Source organism: Sus scrofa, chromosome 14 (genome assembly GCF_000003025.6).
Source record: "Sus scrofa isolate TJ Tabasco breed Duroc chromosome 14, Sscrofa11.1, whole genome shotgun sequence".
Classification (NCBI taxonomy): Eukaryota; Metazoa; Chordata; class Mammalia; order Artiodactyla; family Suidae; genus Sus; species Sus scrofa.
In genome coordinates this window covers 41,931,500-41,955,823 of record NC_010456.5, presented here as the reverse complement: position 1 = coordinate 41,955,823, position 24,324 = coordinate 41,931,500, and the positions used below count along the sequence as shown (strand labels likewise).

General features: G+C 46.5%; 1 protein-coding gene across 1 annotated transcript; it reads left to right on the top strand.

Annotated features, from left to right (window-relative positions):
- On the top strand, positions 5,196–24,275 carry DAO (D-amino acid oxidase; the record flags this gene model as incomplete). The annotated part of the gene is given in 11 exon segments (NM_214066.2): positions 5,196–5,384; positions 10,263–10,465; positions 11,568–11,682; positions 13,557–13,633; positions 14,279–14,344; positions 15,850–15,904; positions 17,347–17,451; positions 18,418–18,500; positions 20,437–20,554; positions 21,195–21,293; positions 22,171–24,275. Coding segments are annotated over 10 exon segments (1,044 nt in total). The 3' UTR covers positions 22,303–24,275.

Genomic DNA, 24,324 nt, shown 5'->3' with positions numbered 1-24,324 from the left:
TGCGCCACGATGGGAACTGACTTGCAGTCTTATTAGTAGGGCTGGAACTAGGGTGAGGCAAGCTTAGGGGTGTGCAAATTTTAAGGAGGCTCTCACTCTAAGGATGCTGCAAGAAGAACACGGTAGGCACTTGAGGGTGGGAGCCACCTTAAACTTGTCAATTGATAGAGTCCTTCTGGAGGTGCTGTCTGGTGAAATGGATCAATATTTTAATTAATCAATTATTTGTCTTTTTAGAGCCTCACTCTCGGCATATGTAAGTTCCCAGGCTAGGGGTCCAAATCGGAGCTATGGCCGCCCGCCTACACCACAGCCGTAGCAACATCAGATCCATAACCCTTGAGTGAGGCCAGGGATTGAACTTGTGTTCTCATGGGTACTAGTCGAGTTCGTTATCGCTGAGCCACAACAGGAAATCTGGATCAATATTTTATTTTTATTTTACTTTATTTTTTGCTTTCGAGGGCTGCATCCATGGTATATGGAAGTTCCCAGGCTAGGGGTCGAATCAGAGCTACAGCTGCCATCCTACACCACAGCCACAGCAATGTGGGATCTGAGCCACTTCTGTGACCTATACCACAGTTCACGGCAATGGCAGATCCTTAACCCACTGAGTGAGGCCAGAGATCGAACCTGAGTTCTCATGGATACTAGTTGGCTTTGTTACTGCTGAACTACCATGGGAACTACCTGGTTTGAGTTCTCATGGGTACTAGTTGGCTTTGTTACTGCTGAACTACCACGGGAACTCCCTGGTTTGAGTTCTCATGGATAGTAGTTGGCTTTGTTACTGCTGAACTACCACGGGAACTCCCTGGTTTGATATTTTAAAAGCACAATGATTCCGTTTTTAGAAATCAGCCATAGGGAAATAGACATGTGTGCCAAGAAATGCATCTAGAATATTTGAAATATCAAAAAATGATAGGGACAGTCCCCAGAGGGACTGACCTGAAAAAGTGTTACATGCAAGAATTAAAAAAAAAGTTTCATCCACATACAACGGTAACCTATGTGAAATGAACATCGCTGATCTATAGTCTTATGGGAAAGGTGTTCAGAACGTGTCACATTGGGGAATGGAACAGAATGGGAACTGAAACGCCAGCATAACATGACCCCATTTTTGTTACCTGTACTTATGTTAATGTTTGAGGATACTCACCCCAAAAGATAATGACCCCTATTTCTTAGTGCTGGGATTGGTGGCAGGTGATTAATGTACTTTCTTTTCTTTCTTTTTTTGCCAAAGTTCTCAGGCCAGGGATTGAATCTGTGCTACAGCCATAACCAGAGCCACAGCAGTGACAATGTCAGAACCTTAATCCACTGAGCCACCAGGGAACTCCTAGTACTTTCTTCTTTCTACGTTCTGTAGTTATAATAAATCTAATTTCATCTGAGAGAGTGTATATGTGTGTGGGGGGCATTAACTGGTTATTCTCTAACTTCACCAGGCCCCCCCACAAAGTTCTGCCTCCTCCAGAGAATTCTCCCAGTCAAGAAGCTTTTTCCTAGCATGAGTATACTTCAGAGCTGTTAGACGGCCCTGTCATTATCAACCAGCCTGTGGGTCAGAAGAATCTTTGGGAGTTCCCATCACAGCTCAGCAGTTAACGAACCCAACTAGTATCCATTGAGGACAAAGGTTCAATCCCTGGACTCACTCAGTGGGTTAAGGATCCCGCATTGCCATGAGCTGTAGTGTAAGCTGGCAGCTACAGGTCTGATTCGATCCCTAGCCTGGAAACCTCCATATGCCACAGGTGCGACCTTAAAAAGGCAAAAAAAAAAAAAAAAAAAAAGAAGGAGAAGAATCTTTGACTTCAACAACTCCAGCCAAATAAACAGAAATTGCTTCCAAAGGTCTTTCGAGAGACTTCTGGAGCCTTCTATCATGATGATCAGTGAGCTTTGGACTTCAGAGTAGTTTCTCAATGTCCTTGTGATCAACAGACCGAGGAAGCCCCACACCCCTGTGGAACTAAAGACACAACCTTCTGCTCTTTGGGTCTCAGTTTGCCCAACTGTAAAACGGGCAGATTCAACCAGCTCAGTGTTTCTCAACATTTTCCCTTTTTTTACATTTATTTTTCACCCTTTTTTCTTTTCTTGCTATGCCCATGGCAGGTAGAAATTCCCAGGCCTGGGATCGAACCCGTGCCACAGCAGTGAAAATATCAGATCCTTAACCTGCTGAGACCCGAGGGAACTCCAACATTTTCCCTTCTTAAAATGAGACAAAACTCATGCTTCCTTCTGATAAAGATAAAAATCTTACCTCCCTCCTAGGGAATATCTTCTACTTATTCCAAGAGCCAAGCACATTCTGTAAAACTTTATTGTCTATAGTTTGAATCATGGAGACATCACTCCACCTCATTTTCTGAAATTAAACATTGGGAGTTCTCATTGTGGCTCAGCAGATTAAGAATGTGACCTAGTGTCTCTGAGAATATGGGTTCTATCCCTGGTCTCACTCGGCTGGTTAAGGATCCCGTTTTGGCACAAGCTGCAGTGTAGTTTGCAGATGTGGCTTGGATTTGGCATTGCTGTTGCTGTGGCTGTGGTGTAGGCCAGAAGCTGTAGCTCCGATTCACTCCCTAGCCTGGGAACATCCATGTGCGGCAGGTGACAGTAAAAAGAAAAACAAAAAGCAAGCACCTAACTTGCTCTTTGCACACAGCACTGGACTCTGAAGCCATGGCCCACCTCCGGCCCTGTGGTGTGGGAGTCCCGGGTACCTGGGGCTCTTTCAAGCTCTCAGCAAAACTCCCCAGGCTGGTGGTGGCTGACACAATATCAGTTTCCTGTGTTTTTATTTGCTGGATCTGGGAACCCTAACCTCTCTTCAAATTTGGACCTCCTCTAGTAGGCTGTTATTATGGGCAAGTTCTCTCTTTTTCTATTTCTTTGTCCTTCCCTCCCCCTCAAGCTTCCTTCCTTCCTTTCCTTCTTTCTCCCTCCCACCCCTACTCTTTCTAATAGTGTCAAGACCATTAATTTTTTTTGTTGTTGTTGTTTTTTTTAGGGCTGCACCTGCAGCATGTGGAAGTTCCCAGGCTAGGGGTCGAATCAGAGCTGTAGCTGCTGGCCTACACCACAGCCACAGCAACGCCAGATCCAAGCTGCCTCTGTGACCTACACCACAGCTCATGGCAACCCTACATCCTTAACCCACTGAGTGAGGCCAGGGATTGAACCTGCGTCCTCATGAATAGGAGTTGGTTTCTTAACCCACAATGAGAACTCCTCAGGTCCACTAATCTTAATCTTAAATGTGCAGATTGATGGCTTTTCACATACACGTGTACTCCTATAACCACCACCCAGATTAAGGGACATGTTTCTAGCATCCCAGAGAATTTTTTTGTGCCCCAGAAGTAATTATTCTCTATTACCAACAACTAGTTTCACCTTTTCTTGGATTTCATGTACATGGAAGCATAAGTATGGTCTCTTCCCTGCCTGCCTTCTTCCCCACAACATAATGACTGTAGGGTTCACCCAGTTGTTGTATGTAGCAGTAACTAATTTTTCTCATTGTTGCATAATATTCCATGGTGTGAACTGTCTGAAAAACACAGAAATTTGTTTATCCATTCTCTATCTGATACACTAGAGGTTGCTTCTAGTTTGGAACTATGAATGTTCTTATACAAGACTTTTGGTTGATGTCTGTCTTCTTTTCTCTTGAGTGTTATGTGAAAGTCAGGTTACTGGGTTATGGGATAGACATATGTTTAGCTATGTGAATATCAGGAGCAAGTTGTTGAATTTCAACTTTGATGAGAGGGTTGATAACAGCAACACCTATTTCATAGGGCTGATGTGAGATTAACTGAGATGACCCAGATAGAGTATTTTTTTAGAACTGGCACATCAAAATTTACAAAACAAAAATCATTGATAGAATGGGAATGGGAGGGCATAAAAATCTGGCAATGTTTCATTAATCTTGAAGTGTTTCCATGATGAGTTAGAGGCACAAGACACTTCCCTAAGGTTTTCAGATCCCAAATGACTATTGTAAAAACAAAAACAAAAACAAAAAACCCAAATGAAATGGAAGCATAGAAGTAAAAGGTGGAGTTCACCTTCATTTTTTATTATTAAAGAAAAATACTATGCACTAGTATGTTGCATGCATTTTCAATGTTCATCTGCATGTTTTTATTTGGTGATGTCGAAGGCAGGGGGTTAGAGGCCGGACCTTTAAGGCTGACCTGAAGGACGCCTCACCCAGGGCTGGTTGGTCCTTCTCCATGGGCCTCAGTCTTCCCATCCATACAGCAAGGTGCCTGATGCTCTCTGGACTCTGTGATCTCTGCTCCAGGTCTAGCTATGGCAGAGGAGGGACCTGGCGTCCAGCGTTTGTGTCTCTGGGATACAGGAGCAAAGAGCCACATATCTTTCTTTTTTCTTTTCTTTTTTTTTTTGGTCTTTTTGCCTTTTCTAGGGCTGCTCCCACGGCATATGGAGGCTCCCAGGATAGGGGTCAAATCAGAGCTGTAGCCGCCGCCCTATGCCAGAGCCACAGCAATGCAGGATCCAAGCCTCGTCTGCGACCTATACCACAGCTCATGGCAACGTCAGATCCTTAACCCACTGAGCAAGGCCAGGGATCGAACCTGCAACCTCATGGTTCCTAGTCAGGTTCGTTAACCACTGAGCCACGACGGGAACTCCCAAGAGCTACATATCTTTATGGTCCAAACAGGCATTGCCCTGAGTCTCTCCTTGGCCTTAGCCACCTAGCATTCCAGAACGGCATTGGGCTGGCTGGCTGGCCTGGGGAGCCCCTGTCCTACACCTCTGGTCTCCCCGAAGGCCAGACTCACAGAGGCTCAGGGAGCCACCCCCTCCTCCCCCAGGGTGGCAGCAGGAAGAAGGAAGAAAGAGGATCGCCTCCAGCTGGCCCGGGAGACAGACCTTCCTGTGCCTATTAGCCCTCCAAGAACCCCATCCTCCCTCCCTCCCTCTCTGGAGGCCTGTCCACAGGGACTTGGGATCAGCCAGAAAAGTCAGGCAACTTTTCAGGGACTGGAGCGAGGGGAGGTGAGGTCTCCCAGCCTGGCCTGAGTCCAGCCCCTGTGAGCAGCGCGGTGCCCAGCCCCACCCCCTGCTGTGCCCTGTCTGTAACTCCAGACTTTGACCCTGAGCTCCAGTCCCGGCTGAGGACAGGACGCCCCAGAACAGGAGCCTCCCTCCAGGAGAGAGGACCCTGTGCCCACAGCAGCTGCTGCTTTTCTCCAGAATTTCGGCACGCCAGGTGAGTGGGTCGGGGGCAATGGCGGAGCAGATCTGAGCGTCCTCCCAGTGTCGACAGAAAAAGTTCACGTGAGAGTCTGACGCAGGTGACAACCTTGAAGGGACCACAGGTAAGGACTCTCACCTCTCCAAGCCTCAGTTTCCTCACCTTGAAGATGGGCATCATAACTAACCTTTTACAGGCTTAATCTGATTATTAAAAGAAGTGATGACTATAAAGGGCTTAGCACAGAACTGGGCATATAGCAAGTTCGCAGTACATGGTAATTATTTTTGGGGGGACTGGGAGCTGGTAGCCAAGCTTTTATAGAATCTGTTCCATTTTAAAGATAAACTCTGAAACTTCATAAAAGGTAGCCATATGGGGCTCATTTCAATATCTCACCTGTGACTTGATCTTTTTTTTTAAACAATTCTTTCCTCTTTTTTTTTTTTTTGATGTGTGTGTAACAATCCAAGGCATGAGTGGCATTAAGTTCCTTTCTAGGGACAAGGGAGGTTATAAGCAAAAAAATGCAAGACCGAAAAGTAAGCAGAAAGTGTCAGTGGCCCATTTATTGCCGGCTGCCTAAAGAGCTCTACGGTGCAATGCAGAAAACTCAGGTAGAACCGGGTCCAGATCAGAATGCTGGCCCATACTGGCTGTGTGACTTTGGGGGAGAGACTTCCTCTCCCAGAACCTCACATCTATAGAACCTCTTAGAGTAGCTGAGCAGATTAAGAAAATGTCTGTACTGCATCTGCATGTGTCTGGCAAGTGGCAGACGGCCAAAATTCCCTTCCTGCTCCATGCATATGTAGACATTATAATTACACACACACACACACACACACACACACACACACACACACACACACACAAATGTGATAACCTCAGCTGTTTGCATCTTCCTGAATGCATGGGCCAAGCACGCTTGGTTGAAGCAATGGCATAAAACAGAAAACTGCAATGCTAATAAAAACAGCAACAACAAGACAAGGGTTGGACAAAGACAGGACTGTGTGTAAAGGTGACCAGGAGCTCATCACTCACATGCATGAATGATTTTCCCCAAGGCTGGGTCTCTCAGATCCTATAGTCTGGCAGCTGACTCTGCTCAGAAACTTATATATTTACACTGCATTTTAATACACACATGAACACACCCAAAGTTGCTATAATCAATATCAAATTAGATTCAAACACTTAACTAAGATAATTGACTTAGGGCATACATATTTCCTTTTCAATTCTATGCCAATCACCAACACACTAAAAACTCCTACACTCCTTATGTTTATTGTTTTTTTTCAATGCAGGATCATGAAGTCTTAGCTGTTTCTCTTCACCTGCTTGATTTCTTTTCAAATCATGGGGTTTGCACACAGAGCACAGTGGGTAAGCACACAGCCTTGAGAATCAGGCCGGCCTGGGCTCTCCTTCTAACCAGCTCATGTCTGAGCCTCAGTTGTCTCATCTGTTAAATGGACATAATGATAACTCGAGGGTTTTTAGAAGATTAAAATAGATAATGTATGTCAAGTTACTGGAAGAACTTGACTCGAAAAATGTGTGACACATATGAAGAGTTGAAAAGCTAGCAGCTGAAAGTATTTTTTAATTCAGTGAATTTTATTATATTTATAGTTGTACAATCATCACCACAACTTAATTTTAGAACATTTCCATCCCAAATCTCAAGTCCATCTCTCCCCCACCAACCTGTCCCCTTTGGTAACTGCACATTTTTCAGAGTCCGTGAGTCTGTTTCTGTTCTGCAAATAAATTCATTTGTATCCTTTTTTAGATTCTACATATAAGTACTAGCATATGATGTTTGTCTCTCACTGCCTAAATTTACTTAGCATGATAATTTCTAGATCCATCCATTTTGCTGCAAATGCCATTACTTCATTCCTTTTTATGGCCAAGTAATATTCCATTGTACACATGTGCCATATCTTCTTTATCCAGTCCTCTGTCGATGGACATGTAGGTTGCTTCCATGTCTTGGCTGTTGTGTATAGTGCTGCAATGAACATTGGGGTACATGTATCTTTTTTCTGGAGCCACGGTTTTCTCCAGATAGATGCCCAGGAGTGGGATTGCTGGATCATATGGCAGTTCAATTTTTTTTTTCAGGAATTTCCATACTGTTTTTTTTTGTGTGTGTGTCTTTTTAGGGCCACAATCACAGTATATGGAGGTTTCCAGGCTAGGGGTCGAAGTGGAGCTGTAGCTGCCACAGCCACAGCAACACCAGATCCAAGCCGCATCTGTGACCTACACCACAGCTCATCGCAATGCTGGATCCTTAACCCACTGGGCCAGCGAGGCCGGGGGTGGAACCTGGGTCCTCATGGATGCTAGTTAGATTCGTTTCCACTGAGCCACGATGGGAACTCCTTTTTTTTTTTTTTTCATACTCTTTCCTGTAGAAGCTGCAATTATTACTTCCCCATTGCCAGGCCTTCTCTTTCACGGAAACTTTTCAATCCCAAGACTCTACAGATCCTTGGATCACAAACATGTGACTTTGGCTGTGTGGCCCCTCTTCCCTGGACCTCAGTTTCCCCTTCTGCATGATGCTGTTTTGCTCATCTTTAGAATGTTAGACATTGGAGAAACTGAACCACATGCTGTAACTTGTTCCTCTTTATCTTGGCTAGTTGGACCCAGCAGTTTCTCTGGGTCCCCTCCCCCACAGCCCCATGCTCTTCTCTTGGGTAAGTACCATGGCTCCTAACCAGAGGCTTTGTCACGCCTGTCTAGTATTGTTATTGGAGACATGCCATGTGACGGCTTTGGTCTGAAATCTCTTTCTCCCTGTCCAGTCAAGTGAAGTGACTTACCCAAGGTTACACAGCTGGTATGTGCCAGAGCCAGGCTGTGAGCATGGGTCTGTCTGACCCCCAGCCTGGGCTCTTCATGCCATCTCTCCAAGACACACCACCTCCTGGATTCATTATGGGGAATTTGAAATACAGGAAAGCCCTCTAATCCTGCCTTCTTAGTGTCAGTGTATGAAATTGGTGAAAGAGCCAGAGATCATGCAGAGCCGAAAGAACAGAGAGGAGAAGTAACTTGGCCAGGGTCATACAGCCAGCTAAAAATGAAGCCAAGTCTGACACGCTCTCCTTCCTCTCTCCTCCATATCCAGCGTCCTTTCTGTTGTTATTTTCAAGGTGCTGAGGGACAGAAGGAAGGCACTACATGTTGAGTCCAGACCCTGACCCAGGAACTTTCACCAGGCTAGTCATTTAATTGTCAGATGACCCTGTGAGATGGGGGTTAACCTTGGGTTTTTTTGGCCATGCCATTAGCCTGAAGAAGTTCCCGGGCTAGGGATCAAACTCATGCCAGAACAGTGACAATGCTGGACCCTTAACCCCTAGGCCACCAGGGAACTCCCAGGTTAACACTATTTTACAGCTGAAAAGATTACATCTCTCTCTCTCTCTCTCTTTTTTTTTTTTTTGGTCTTTTTAGGGCTGCATCCATGGCATATGGAAGTTCCTAGGCTAGGGCTGGAATTGGAGCTATAGATGCGTGCCTACACCACAGCCACAACAACGCAGGATCCAAGCCACATCTTTGACCTACACCACAGCTCATGGAAATGCTGGATTCTTAACCCACCGAGCAAGGCCAGGGATCGAACCCGCATCCTCATGGATGCTAATCGGATTTGTCACCGCTAAGCCATGACGGGAACTCCAGATTACATCTCTTGAGGCAAAGTATAGGGGAGGAGATGAGGGGTCCGGAGAGGGTCCGCCCCTGCAGCCAAGCCCAGGCTCGTAGCCAGAAAGAGAATCGCCCAGAGGAACGATGCTTTTCCGTTTTTTGGTTTTTATCTCCAACTTGGCTGCTGAAACCCCAACAGAGTCCAGTTCTTGTGGGCTGGAGCCCTTTTCCCCGTTACAAAACTAGGCCATATTGAGAATGTCCTGCCATTCAAGGCCACCGCTGCAGTTGCCAGGAGGCGAGGTCTATGGGAGGAGAGTTGTGAGCAAAGAGGAGGGAAAGTTGAATTTGGCCCTTCTGGGCACAAAAAGTCCCCTTGTTCTGCCTCAGCAGGAGCCGGCAGAATATTTTCCTGCTGTGCAGGCCCAAGCAGTTTCAAGGTCAAAAGATGCTAGGTCTTCTAAACTTCCGAGGACCCAGCCAGCCCAGCACCCTGAGGCAGGCCTGGAAAGGATGCGCTAGAAGATCTGAGTTCTGAGGCCAGAACTTGCATCCAATATGCTCACAGCTGCATCCGCTAGCTGCCAACTTGGCACACAGTAGGTGTGCAGTAAGTGTGTATGAGTTTACCTGAATTAAAATCAAATCCCAGCAGCACCATTTACTGACTGTGTGACCTTGGATAGGTTACTCCACCTCTCTGAGCCTTCATTGCCTCATCTGTAGAATGGGAGCAATAACACCAGCCCCTACCTCATAAGAATGTTGGGAGACTTAGATGAGATGATGCATGGGAAGTGCTTAACAAGGGGGACACACAGTAGGTGCTCCAAGCATGTCAGTAAGTCACTTCTCTTGCACTAGATACCGTGGTAAGCTTTGTACATCTGCCATCTTGTGAAAACTCCCATCTACTCTCTGAGGCGTGAGTTATTTTCTCATTTTCCAAAAGAATTTGAGGCTCAAGAAGCATCTTACCCAAGGTCATGGCCAGCAGGCAGCAGAACTGAGATCTGAGATTTGAAGCCCAGTGTCCTAACCTCTAGACTACCCAGCCTACAGCTGGCCAGGCACTCTGCTCCTTTTAATTTTGCCAGGATATTCAGGGAGCTCCCCAGAGAAGGCTTTGTGACCCTGGGCAAGTTATTGTGCCTCTCTGTGTGCCCATTTTCCTACATGTAAGGGTCACTGAGAGGCTCAGGTCTAAAAAGGTCTGGGTGGAGTCTGGCATTTTCTAAGCCATCAGCGGCTGGCGGCGATGGTGGTGATGACGGTCCAGGTGATAGTGGTGATGGCACGCCTCAACCCCTCCTTTCCACAGGCTGGCACGATGCGTGTGGTGGTGATTGGAGCAGGCGTCATTGGGCTGTCCACTGCCCTCTGCATCCACGAGCGCTACCACTCTGTCCTGCAGCCCCTCGATGTGAAGGTCTACGCAGACCGCTTCACCCCGTTCACCACCACTGATGTAGCTGCTGGCCTCTGGCAGCCCTACACCTCTGAGCCCAGCAACCCACAGGAGGCGTGAGTGAAGGTCCCAGAGGGTGGCCTGGGGCTGGAGAGGCTGAGTCTGTAGAGAGGATGTCCCTTCTCAGGGTTCCAATCATCAAGAACAACCCTTCAAGGAGGCTCTGGCCTGACATGCTGTGAAGACAATACAATTTACTGAAGTCCTTAATATGGGCCAGAGAGATTCTATACCTGTTCTTGGCCAAAAAGCTGAGAAGCCATGTGTGCCAGACAGATGAAGGCTTGGTCTTCATGCTTCCTCTAATCTGGGTGGCTGTTGATGTTACACAGCCATCATCAGTCAAGAATACCTCTAAGTGGGTGGATCGATGTTTGGATCTAGCAAAGAAGTTGCAGAGGTCATTACATTATTTTAGAAACCACCAGCTGCTTCAACAAAGGAAGCCTCAGATGAATAACGGCTGGAACATTATCATTGTCACGCCCATAAATTCCAAAACCAATATTCCTGATCAGTGGGTGGCAATCCAGGGGCTCAGGCTTCTTCCATATCATGGCTCTGCCATCCTCCTCCATGGCTTCCAAGGTTGCTGTTCTCGTGGGCCAGCACGAGGACCAGTAGGCAGAGTCTTTAGGGTCCATTGGCCAGAATGGCAGCCACATGGCACACCTAGCTGCAAGGGAGTCTAGGAAATGTTATTGAGCTGTGGAGTGGGTGGGGAGAGGGAGAGGAGGGGGGAGGAGGAGAGAAAGCCGTAAGGGGGTGTTGGAAGCAGTAAGGGATGTCTGTCACTGGCGTGTGCAGTGGGTGGTGTCCAGAGTGAGCCTGAATCACGGGGCTCACAGTCCCCAAAGCAGATCAGCACTTTCATTTAAACTCTCATCTGCATGATCTCAAGCCAGAGTTGGGCTCCCAATGCTTGTGATGGAACATTCTTTGTACTCCTGCTTCTTTACCTACTAATGGGGAAATATTAGAAAGTTTGCAGGTGTGGGGTGGGATGGGAAGAGATCAGTGGCATTTGGGGTAAGGTAGATTTCTGGATTTGGACCCATCCCACAAGCTTTCCCTTGGCTGACCATGCAAGCCAGCCCCTGGAGCTTTCTCGTCTAGCTCAGGCTATTAGGTGATCAAGACTGTGGGGGATCCTTCCAGGAACTGGAACCAACAGACCTTCAACTATCTCCTGAGTCACATCGGTTCTCCCAATGCTGCAAACATGGGTCTGACCCCAGTCTCAGGCTACAACCTCTTCCGTGAAGCTGTTCCGGTGAGTGAGGAGTCCTTGACCATGGGGCAGAGGCTTTTCACAGTCCAGGGAGTCTGGGAAGTACTTTGAACCTCTTAGGCAAAAACTCCTGCATTCAAGACAAGTTTACTTTAAATTCTATTTTTGATCTAAAAATTATTTTTGTTTTTTTGGAGTTACCTGGTGGCTCAGGGGGTTAAGAATCCAGCGTTGTCACTTCTCCAGTGTGGATTCTGTCCCTGGCTTGGGAACTTCTGCCTGCTGTGGCCATGGCCAAAAATAGTTATTTTTGTTTTCAATTTTGTTATTAAATTGGCAGAGATCAAAGAATCTGATGATCCAGGGGAACTAGCCCTCCCTTGAGTGGTATGGGTAAAATTCAGACTCTTCCTGGAGTAAAATTCAGACTCTAGCCCTCCCTTGAGTGGTATGGGTAAAATTCAGACTCTTTGATGCTGAAGCCCAAAGATTTCCTGTTTCAGGACTTTCCATCCATATGGACTAAAACACTTACTCTGGTACAGACTTATAAACTACCTGCTGTGTGCCAAGCCCTGTCCTAACCACTTTACAACTAGAGACTCGTTTAATTCTCATATTTACCAGGGAGCAAGCATTATCACCATTCTCCTTTTGCAGAGGCTCAGAGAAATGGAGTAACTTTACTTGAACTCACAAAGTTACTTAAAGCAGAGCTGGAATTTGAATCCAGGCTGTTGGTGACCACATGCTGCCCAATGTGTTATGAAAGGCACAGTCGTGGGGAATGTTTGGAGAGGGTGGTCTGGCTGGGTGCCCAGAATCCCATGCCAGGCCCCAAAGTTAAGTCAATGTTTAGCACTGTGCTAAGGGCATTACTTTCATTATCTGTTACCTTCCAAGAGTGATTATGACTCATTATACAGATAAGAAAACCGAGTCTCAAAGAATTCAATGTGGTCCATGGTGAGGCCAAAATCTCCCCTGAGGTTGCCTGATCGTCCACTCTGCTACCTCCCATTTTCATCCCTTGGTGACCTTCACTGCTGCCCCCCTTTTATCCCCCTATTTATAATCTTACCCTATCACTCATCCTCAGCCTTATTCCTTTTTTTTTCTTTGTCTTTTGTCATTTTTTAGGACCACACCCACAGCATATGGAGGTTCCTAGGCTAGGGGTCAAATTGGAGCTGCAGCTGCCAGCCTATGCCACAGCCACACTGACGTGGGATCCGAGCTGCATCTTCAACCTACACCATAGCTCATGGCAATGCCAGATCCTTAACCCACTGAGCAAGGCCGGGGATTGAACCTGCATCCTCATGGATACTAGTCAGGTTCTCTAACACCTGAGCCAAGATGAGAACTCCAGCCTTATTCTTAATATATAGCAACATGATATAGCATCATGATTAAGAACATGGACTCTGCAGCCATACTATATGGGTTCAAATCTCAGCTCCACCATTTACTAGCTGCGTGACCTTAGACAAATTATTTAACCTCTCTGAGCCTCAATGGGCCCACCTGTAAAAGGGGAATAAAAATATGGAGTTCCTGTCGTGGCTCAGTGGAAGTGAATCTGACTAGCATCCATGAGGATGCAGGTTCAATCCCTGGCCTTGCTCAGTGGGTTAAGGATCAGCATTGCTGTGAGCTGTGGCATAGGCTAGCAGCTACAGTTCCGATTCAACCTCTAGCCTGGGAACCTACCTATGCTGCAAGTGCGGCCCTGAAAAGCCAAAAAAAAAAAAAGTATCTACTTCATTGCATTTTTGTCAAGATTGAAGGGATTGGTATAAGTAAAGTGCCTGGAACAGCAATTTCCAGATAATAAACATTATGTAAGTTTTTGTTATTATCATTCTTATTGATTTTCATCCATCCCCGTGCCTTCTTCTCTCCTCCCTCTAAAGGACCCTTACTGGAAAGACATGGTCCTGGGATTCCGAAAGCTGACTCCCAGAGAACTGGACATGTTTCCTGATTATAGGTAAGGTTATAGTCACAGGTGAAAGGGCTGAAGCCCCACCGTTCAGATAGACTTGTCCAGAAGATGGAGGCACCAAATTTCTAGTTCCATCCCAGGCTTAGAGCGCCTGGTACCCTGGTCTTCCAGTGCTCTGGGCAGCTCTTTCGGAGATCCCACCCACCTAAACTGTTCCTTAGACTTGGGATGTAAGGGATATGGAATCACAGATCTCAAGCCCAAAGGTTCCATACCACTATCCCATTTTGTAGATGAGGAAACTGAACTTCAGAGAGGCCAAGTTACCTCCCAGAGGTCACACAGCCAAGTGACCAGAATGGGATTTCAACCCTGTCAAAACCCCTCTATTCTTTTCTCTAGAGCCTGATGCCTCTCCGGCCTTCTCCTCATCTCACCCCATGTCTGAGTCCCCTCTACGGATGCACATCAGTCTCTACTTGCACACCCCAATGTTAGGGATGGCTTTGTCTGATAGAAAATGTTTCCTTTGAGCTGAAAACCACTTCCCCTTTAATGTCACCCAGTGGTCCTTGCTCTACCCTTTGGAGGGCCCAAAGAATGTGACAGTTTCCACATCCGTTTGATAGCCTTCAAATATAGCTTTGATTCTGACCATTTATTCCCACCTTTTGCCTTCTATGACTCTAGATATGGCTGGTTCAACACATCCCTGATTCTGGAGGGAAGGAAGTACCTACAGTGGCTGACAGAAAGGTAAGATTTTCAGCTTCATTTTGAAGAAGGTACTCCCGGGGACCTGGGTTGTAGTGGATGATGGTTTATGGGATTTGTCTTTGTATTGACCAACCCCAAATGTAGAAGAATATCTTTGAGTTTGGTGGGAGCTATTCTTGGTCCTGACCACCTCTGCGCATTAAGGCAGTGGTTTCCACACCTGGTCAGAATCACCTGAGAAGTTTTTACATGTGATGTTTATTATCAGTCTCATTAAAACCTGTGATGTTTGTGTAATAGTTTTAATAGGTTCTCTTAAGTTTTCCAGATATATTTACATCATCCAAAAAACATAAGTTGGCTCTCACTTTTGTACTTTTTTTTTCTTGTCTAACTGCTGTGGCCAGTACTTCCAGAACAACATTAACTAACACAGATGATAGTGGATGGGATGTCCCTGTCTTGTTCCTTATGTTGATAGGAATCTTGTAGTTTTAAAATTAGCAAACATTAGCTTGAGAGATACATTTGTAATTATATTCACATATATTCATATTAAGACTCCATGTATTTCTTTTTGTTGTTGTTGTTATTTATTTATTTATTTTACTTTTTAGGGCCACACCCATGGCATATGGATGTTCCCAGGCTAGGGTCAAATCCGAGCTATACCTGCAGGATCTGAGCCATGTCTGCAACCCACACCACAGCTCATGGCAACGATGGATCCTTAACCCACTGAGCGAGGCCAGGGATCAAACCTGCAACCTCATGGTTCCTAGTCAATTCGTTTCTGCTGCACCACAATGGGAACTCCTTGCGCCATTGTGGGAATTCCCATACATTTCTGAAATATTAGAATTTTAAAAATCTGGAATGGATGGTGACTTTTATCAAATGACTTGGGGAGGTTTTTAAAAGTAGATTTCAGGACCCCACTTTGTATCTACTGAATCAAATTCTCTGGGGTGCTCAGAAATTTGTATTTTAAGAAGTTCCCTGAGTGATTTTAATTATCGGCCAGGTTTGGAAATCGCTGCATTAAAACACAGTTATTCCTCCTAATCTTTGGACACTTATGACTCCTGTCCAGCCTCTTCCAGGAAAGAATGCTCCCATTTTTTCTTTCTCGAGGAAACCATGTGGATAAAATAATCTTGAGGTTATGCTTCAGCTTACATATGGTTTACTTCCTAGTCTTTCAATGTTTCTTCTATATTCCAAATGAAGACATATATTTTTCCTTTGTGAAATTTAGGAGGAGAGGTGGGTACCCCCAGCCCACCTCTTTCCTCATACTCTGCTTTGGACAAAGGAGCTTTTGGCATCGGTCCAACTCTGCCCCTCCTCCACCCTGCATCTCATCCCCTTTGATAATACAAAGCAGTGTGGTCATCATAAGAGGCCTGGGTTTAAGTCCCAATCCCATCATGAACTCTGTATGACCTTCCACAAGGCCCTTCTCCTTTCTTTATCTACCCAACGAGGGAGGCATGGGACAGAGACCTGAATACAAGAATTTTTGTTGTGTTTGATCATCGCAGGTTAACTGAGAGGGGAGTGAAATTCTTCCTGAGGAAGGTGGAATCTTTTGAGGAGGTAAGCCAAAGGGCTGCAAGGGGCTGGATGTGGGAGAGAGAAGAAGGGGGGCCTTTGCTTCCTATTGCAGGGTTGAGGGCCCCTTCTCAGGCTCCCAGGGTCCCTTTGAGGAATGTCCCAGACTCTAGACCTATTTTTAATCTCAGAAGGAGTCAGGTGTTCTGCCTTGATGTTGGTGGCAGGAGCAGATGGACAGTGGGATCATGGTGGCCATTAGGGACTAATCTATAACTGAGCCTTAGTGGGTTTTAGGGCCAGAGAGCTGCCCCCCACCCTCAAGTTCCAGACACTTGGTTGCTTCTTACCAACATCAAAGTCAACATCCCCATTCCTACAAAGACTTACTCCAAACTGACATCACCATCAATAAGAAAGATAGTAGCAGCTACCATCATCAGGCCTTGGCTATGTACCAGGAGCTTTGCTGTTTGACTTCACTCAACCCCAGCACCCCGAATAGTGCTAGGTACATGGAAAACTCTTGGTGCCCGCACCATTAACATATATGAGCATCTGTTCTAGGTCAAGCCCTGGTGAGCAACTTGGAATATATACTTGACTTAGACACAGCTCTCCATCCCAAGGGCCTCACGGTCCAGTGTGGCAAACACTGGCTCATGAACAACAGCAGTGTATCCCCCGGACTGACCTGTGAGGGGAGTCACTGGGGCTCGGCTCAGAGTTTGGTACCCACAGTGCTACATCCTTGAGCTGAGGAACATCACGTACAATGCATGGAGTTAAGGACTTTAATCATGCCTTCTGCAGATGTCTCAGCAGAGTAGAAGGCAAGAGAATGAAATAAAAAGAAGTCACAAGGAGGGAGCAAACTATCTGCATCCTTTCTGACTTCTTCTGGAAGGTTCAAGATTTCCCCCTTCCACTGCACTCCTTTCCAAACACTTGTATAGGCAGGCTCACACTGGGGCCTCACAACACCCTATGAACAGGTATTACCAACCCTATTTTATTATTTTATTTTATTTTTGCTTTTCATGGCCACACTGAGGCATATGGAAGTTCCCAGGCTAGGGGTGGAATTGGAGCTGCAGCTGCCAGCCTACACCACAGCCACAGCCACAGCAACTTGGGATCTGAGCTGCATCTGTGAGCTACACCACAGCTCATGGCAACGCCGGATCCTTAACCCACTGAGCAAGGCCAGGGATCGAACCTGAGTCTTCATAGATACTAATCTGATTTGTTTCCCTTGAGCCACGACAGGAACTCCCTAGGAACCCTATTTTACAGCTAAGGCAGCTGAACCTTAGATCACTCAGTGGGGAAATTGCAGAGCAGGGCTTGGAGGCAGAGCCATGGATTGCTCCTTGAACCCCCTCCTGGCTGTTCCACAGGGAGCAGAGAGCTGCAGAGTGGGAGGGGGCAAGAGATACCAGGGTTCTCCCCACTCCCATCTTACCTGCCCTGTTGGTTGCTACCAGGTGGCAAGAGGTGGCGCTGATGTGATTATCAACTGCACTGGGGTGTGGGCTGGGGTGCTGCAACCGGATCCCCTGCTGCAGCCAGGCCGGGGGCAGATCATTAAGGTGAGTTTGAAGGGGAGGGGTGAGCTTTTGTTGATAGACTGTTTCTGCATGCTTATTTCATCTCCAAACATAGAGGATGAGTCGGGGACATCTGTCAGAGGAAACACCTCCACACCCACCCTGCCCCGGTCTTCAGGGCATTGACATGTTAAGGAAACAAGAACCAACATGACCCTTCCAAATATACCCTTTTTTTGGGTGGGGTTCTTCCTAATAATAAAGCATCTGTGTGTGTGTGTGTTTGTCTCTATGTGGGAGTGGCACAGGCCTGTATCATAATAAAAAGAGTCCATGGTTATGGAGTGTCTACCTAAGTGCCAGACACAGGACCGAGCACTTCATTGTGTTAATTAATTTGATTGTTCCTGCAATCCTTTGAGATGGGTACTGTCACATCACCATTACCATGTTACAGATGGGGAAACGGAGGCATGGAGGAATTAAGGAACATGCACAAGTTCATACCATAGTAAGGGGTGGAACAGGGATTAATTAGAACCCAGGCAACCTAGTTGAAGAGCCTGGGTATGTGAGCATTGTTCTACATCCACCTCTCACTGTGTACATGTGCACATGTGTGTGAGGCATGCCTGTTTGTGGGTATGTGTGCATGTGTGCATGTGTGTGCCCACATGAATGTACACAAGTGCATTCACAGGTGTATGTGTATTCCTGAGGTGGGCTGAGATGTATATGTCTATACACATGTGCTGGGCTTTTCTGTAGGTAAGAATGTGTGATGCTTTGGGGACCAGGGGTGGCTTTCGATCAGGACAGCTCTTCCTGAAAAATCAAGAAGTCAGGTGCAGACTTGGGACAGAGGAGTCATGGGAGGGCTAAGGAATCAGCTTTGCCACTCTTGTCAGAAGGTCTGGTCCTTGGGGTGGGGTGGTGGTGGGGCACGCAGGGGAAGGGAAAACCCTGATCTACCTCTCCTGATGAGACTTCTCTGTTTTCAATAAACAGGTGGATGCCCCTTGGCTGAAGAACTTCATTATCACCCATGACCTAGAGAGAGGCATCTACAACTCTCCATACATCATTCCAGGGTAAAAATCTGACATCCTAGAGAAGAGAGGGCACCTTCCTGCCCCTGCCCTCTTTATGCCCCTGCTGACAACACCAGGCCTCTTGCTTAGTTTTTTTCAGGTTGTTATCTACAATTTTTTGGGGGGCTTTTTCTAGGGCTGCACTCACAGCATTTAGAGGTTCCCAGGTTAGGGGTTGAATCAGAGCTACAGCTGCCAGCCTATGCCACAGCCAGAGCAATGCCAGATCCAAGCCACGTCTGCAACTTACACCACAGCTCAGGGCAATGCCAGATCCTTAACCCACTGATTGAGGCCAGGGATCAAATCCATATCTTCATGGATACTACTCAGATTTGTTTCTGCTGGGCCACTATGGGAATTTCTTTATCTACAATGTTTTTAAGCGAAGTTGAGCCATTAAACTTCTGGGGAGGCAGGACTGAGCTTTAGCTGGGCTCTATCTTGAACAGACTTTGGGATGTTAATATAAGTGATGCTAGAGACAAAGGGAGTAGATGTGATAGCAGTGACCCCAGCAGTGTTTTGAATGGCAATAATGGAATTAATAATGGGCGGGGCTGATGATGATAATACTGGTGCTAGAGGAATGGTGGCAGTTGAGATAGCATTGTTATAGATCAGGAGATCAGTGTTGATGATGGTGGGGATTGGGAGTTGAGAGTGGTAGTTGTTGCTGATGGAGATGACAATATCGATGATGACCTTTTTTGTTTTTTGTCTTTTTAGGGCCACACCCATGGCATATGGAGGTTCCCAGGCTAGAGGTAGAATTGGATCTGTAGCTGCCAGTCACAGCCACAGCAATGTGAGATCTGAGCCGCATCTGCGACCCACATCACAGATCACGGCACCGCTGGATCCTTAACCCACTGAGCAAGGCCAGGGATCGAACCCGTGTCCTCATGGATCCTAGTTGGGTTCGTTAACCACTGAGCCACGACGGGAACTCCAATGATGACTTTTAATAGTGTGGCAGAGATGACCGTCTCAAAGGCCATGTTAATGGTGTGACTATGCTGACTGTCTCAATGGCGATGCCAGTGGTGTTGCGGAGATGACAGTATTAATGGAGATGCTAATGGTGGTGGCAGAAATGTGAATGGGGCTGATGGTGACAACATATTAATGGTAGCAAGGAAGGCAGTAGTGAAGATGATGTTGTTGATGGAGATGACAGTATTTTTCCCAGATTTATTGATATAATTGCCATATAACATTGCGTACATTTAAGATGTGCAACATGATGATTTGATATATGTATATATTATGAAATGATTACCACAGTAAGGCTCATTAACACACCCACCACTTCACGTAATTACAGTTTTTGTGTGTTTGTGGTGAGAACATTTAAGATCTACCCTCTTAGAAACTTTAAAGTACAAGGTATATAATACCGTATTGTTAACTATCATTACCATGCTGTATATTAGAAGGGATGACAATGCCGACAGTGATGTTAATGGGGTTAGTGGAGGTGGTGGTTGATGGTGATGACTACAGCAATTGCAGAGATGTTGATGGATTATTCTTCTTCTTATTATTTTGCTTTTTAGGGCCACACCTGCAGCATATGGAAGCTCCCAGACTAGGGGTCCAATTGGAGTTACAGCTGCCAGTCTACACCACAGCCACGGCCACCTCAGGATCCAAGCCACATCTTCAATCTACACCACAGCTCACATCAAGGCCAGATCCTTAACCCACTGAGTGAGGCCAGGGATCAAACCTGCATCCTCATGGATCCTGGTTGGGTTCATTAACCGCTGAGCCACGAAGGGAACTCCTGACAGCATTATTAATGAGGATGATAATATTGATGGTAGTGGTGATTTAGGTAGCCAGGGTGGTAAGGGTGAGCATGGCGTTGGCCCCCTCTTCATTTCAAAGGCTGTGTTTTCCTTCATCCTTCATCCTGCTCACTTTGATCTAGGCTGCAGGCAGTGACACTTGGAGGCACCTTCCAGGTGGGGAACTGGAATGAGATAAATAATATCCAGGACCACAACACCATCTGGGAAGGCTGCTGCAGACTGGAGCCCACACTGAAGGTAAGGTGGGGAAAGGAACCAGGGTCCTAGCAGCTTGATCATAAGGACACTTGAGGATGGGACGATGCCATGACTGGGATAACTGAGCAAAATAATTCCAACAAGGGACTGTGGAATATACCCAAATTTGACCATGTACAGGGAAGTCCTACTGGGGACTGATGAAACCTATCTGGCCCTGGCTAAGAGTTGCTCTCTCTTGAGATGATAGCCCCAAATCACCTTAGTCTGTCTTCACAAGGAACAGATGTATTCGTTGCAGAAATCTTAGTTTTCACATTTGCCTGCTAGTGGTGGTGACAACAGTGATGGTGGTGAGGGTGGGGATGGAAGTAGTGGTTGGTATTGATGGTGTGAAAAATGCTGAGGTGGTGAAAATGATGGTAACGAGGAGCTGTTAGGGTGGTGGCTGGTGGTTCTGATGGCTGATAAAGATGAGGCAGTTGATAGCACTGGTGGGAGTAGTGACAGTAATGATATTGGTGGTCAATAAAGGTGGTGATGATTGTATGGTAATGAATAAAATTGATGGCTGTGGTGGTGATGGTAATGAGCTTCTAAATGCTCACTCTATCACTGAAAAATGGCATCAGAAAAAAAAAATAATCCAGAGATGAATTACTAACACTTTTCTTTCCAGGATGCAAAAATTGTTGGTGAATATACTGGCTTCCGGCCAGTACGCCCCCAGGTTCGGCTAGAAAGAGAACAGCTTCGCTTTGGATCTTCAAACACAGAGGTATACTCTCCTGGCAAGAAAAGGGATGCACTTCCACCACTTCTAAGAGTGTTATTTCCAGGAACAGTCATGCCTGACCTCAGGCAAGGGCCCTGGTGGCTAATATCCCCTCTTCTATAAATGGGGAATCAAGAGTTCACGTCATGGCACAGCAGAAACAAATCCAACTAGAAACCATGAGGTTGCGGGTTTAATCCCTGGCCTTGCTCAGTGGGTTAGGGATCTGGCGTTGTAGTGAGCTGTGCTGTAGGTCGCAGACTCAGCTCGGATCTGGCATTGCTGTGGCTGTGATGTAGGCTGGCAGCTACAGCTCTGATTGGACTCCTAGCCTGGGAAACTCCATATGCCGTGGGTGAGGCCCTAAAAAGACAAAAGACAATAAATAAATAAATAAATAAATAAATAAATAAATAAATAAAAATAAAAATAAATGAGGAAACGGAGGTTCAGCAATGGTAAAAGACCTGCTCAAGGTTATGTACAGGTCACCACTGATTTTCTCCCAAGGTGGGTAAAAGAGTCTATTAACACAGGAGGTTCAGCCCTCCAGAGTGGGATGGGAACCAGGAAGGTGATTTAGGGAATTTCAAATAATTTGATGGGGGAGTGGGGCTCTCTAACCTCAAGTTCTAGATGATTCTATGACTTTTACCGTGATGAGTGCTTAAAACATGTCCATCTCCGAAGCAGAAGAGGAGTCTAGGGTGTTGACTCCGAGCTCCCCTGTAAGCTCCCCCTGGCTGCTCTTCCCGGGGTCCCCACCATCCCACCAGGGTACCAAGAGGAGCTCTGGTACCATCAGGCTTGGCCCAGGATTCTTCAGGAGGCTCCTGAATTTTCCAGGGCAGATCCAGACCTTCTATCTTACCTCTTCCAGGTCATCCACAACTATGGCCATGGAGGCTATGGGCTCACCATCCACTGGGGCTGTGCCCTAGAGGTGGCCAAGCTCTTTGGGAAAGTCCTGGAAGAAAGGAATTTGCTCACAATGCCACCATCCCACCTCTGAAGACATCAGTGACCACCGCCTCCCCCACAAAACTCCCTGCTCCCCTCAGCCAACTACTCAATGTGCTCCATTGATTCCCGTTCCCCCTCCTCCACCCCTGGCTCCTTTCTGCAAGAAGCACGAGGTGAGAGGAAACCATGAGATCAGTTCCTGGAGGCAAGTCCAACCCTACCTGGGGCCCCTCTGATGGCTGAAGTCTTTCCACCATCGTGGGCCTGACATTACAAAGAACAGCTGGAGGCTCTTATCCCACAAGTCCGCAGAAAGAAGGAAAGCTCAGGAAATTCCAGTGGTGAGCAGAAAATTGGGGATGGATGGGGTTAAGTAACCTCATGAGAAATCACGCTAACACATTAAAAGTTCTGAAAAGTCCCACAGCTAAGACATCGAACTGATGTCATTTGGTCCAGTCTTCCTAAACCTATCTGGCTATGGAAACTTTTGTCCCAGAGCACCACAGAACACACTTTATGGAACATTGGAACAGATTCCATGGCAGGAAGTTATAGGTGGAGCTGGAGGGTGGAGGAGACAGAAGAGGCAAGTCACTGAACTAGCAACGGGGGACACCTGTCCCACATCCAGGATTATCAATGGCATCAGCTTCCCACTGGGTGGCGCCGTGGGCACCATGTAACCCTTGAGGAGGGCCCACAGGAGAGATGATCCCAAAGGGAAACTTCATAGAGAATTAAAGTCACCAAGCATGCTTCATGCTTGGGTCTCCCTCACCTTCTAGCTGGCACCCTCTGAGATGGCAAACAGACTTCCAGATGTTTTGGAAAGCCTTGAGTGAGCCCAGAAGACCCCTTAGCATCTTCATCCCTCATGATCTGCCTCAGCCTCTAAGGCTGAATTTTCATTGGCCTGAGGTTTTTGTGAAAGACCGGAGCATCTGGGACCAGGGGCGCCCTAGGCACTGTAAAGAGGTCTTGATTGACCTGTGCCATCTATGTCCAAGTCAGGTTCCTTTCTCTGTCACTTCCCCTGATGGGCTCTTCATAAAGCATCTGCCATGATTTTGGTTGACCCCAAGGGAAGTAGAGTGAAAGAGCCAAGATCTTGGAGTTCCTGACCTAATAATACTAATAACACTAAGTTATTATAATTCTTATTCTAGCTATATTTGGTTGCATTCTAACTGGGTACCAGTGCTAAACTCTTGCACACATGACTCATTTAATCCTTATAGCGAACCCCCACCCCCTAAGAGTTGCTCTTATTCCCATTTCATAGGTGAAAAGAGTAGGGCGGAGAGAGGCAATCCAAGGTCAACAGGGGGGCAGGGAGGGGAAGGGGTATTATGGAGATTCAGGGCCAAAAATTATACGATTCCAGTGCCTCACTTTCAACCACCACACAACTCGGAATCCCAGGTTGGGAATGCAAAACAAAGTTATGAAGGAATCGGTTGGTCTCCTCTCCATTTCTTTCGGCAAACTGGCAAGAAACCAGCTCTCTCCTCACAGCTAGCTTTGGGCCAAGATTGGGGGCCTTTCTGAAGACTTCCTGCTGCTGGGAGTAGACACAACATTTAGTTTTTGGCCAAAGTGATTACCAACCCTAAAACTCCCCTGGAGAGCGACCCCTACCAGTCAAGGCTAGTTGTCAGCACGAACTCTCTAGGGTCCAGAACACAGTGCATTCACAAAAATGTATGGGGCCAGGAAAATCTCAGACAGACCCAAAGTGACACTCCTTTGCGTAAATGGTGAGGACGTCTTTGCAAATATGGCTTCCTCTTGATGCTGCCCCACAATTTAGGATAGAAGGAGCAAGGGGGAAATTCTGCAACCCACAAAGCGAAGTAGGACATTTGGCTTGATTTCCTCACATTCCTTCACCTGATATTCCTGCTCCCTCCCTAAAGGTGATCTTCAACTGTGTTTTTAATGACTTTGTGGCTTCTTGCTGAGTTTACAAATGTTTATCTTTCCTCATTAAATTGTTTTGGCACTTCAGTCAAAAAAATCAATTGGTCATAAATGCATGGGTTTGTTTTTGGACTCTCAATTCTATTCT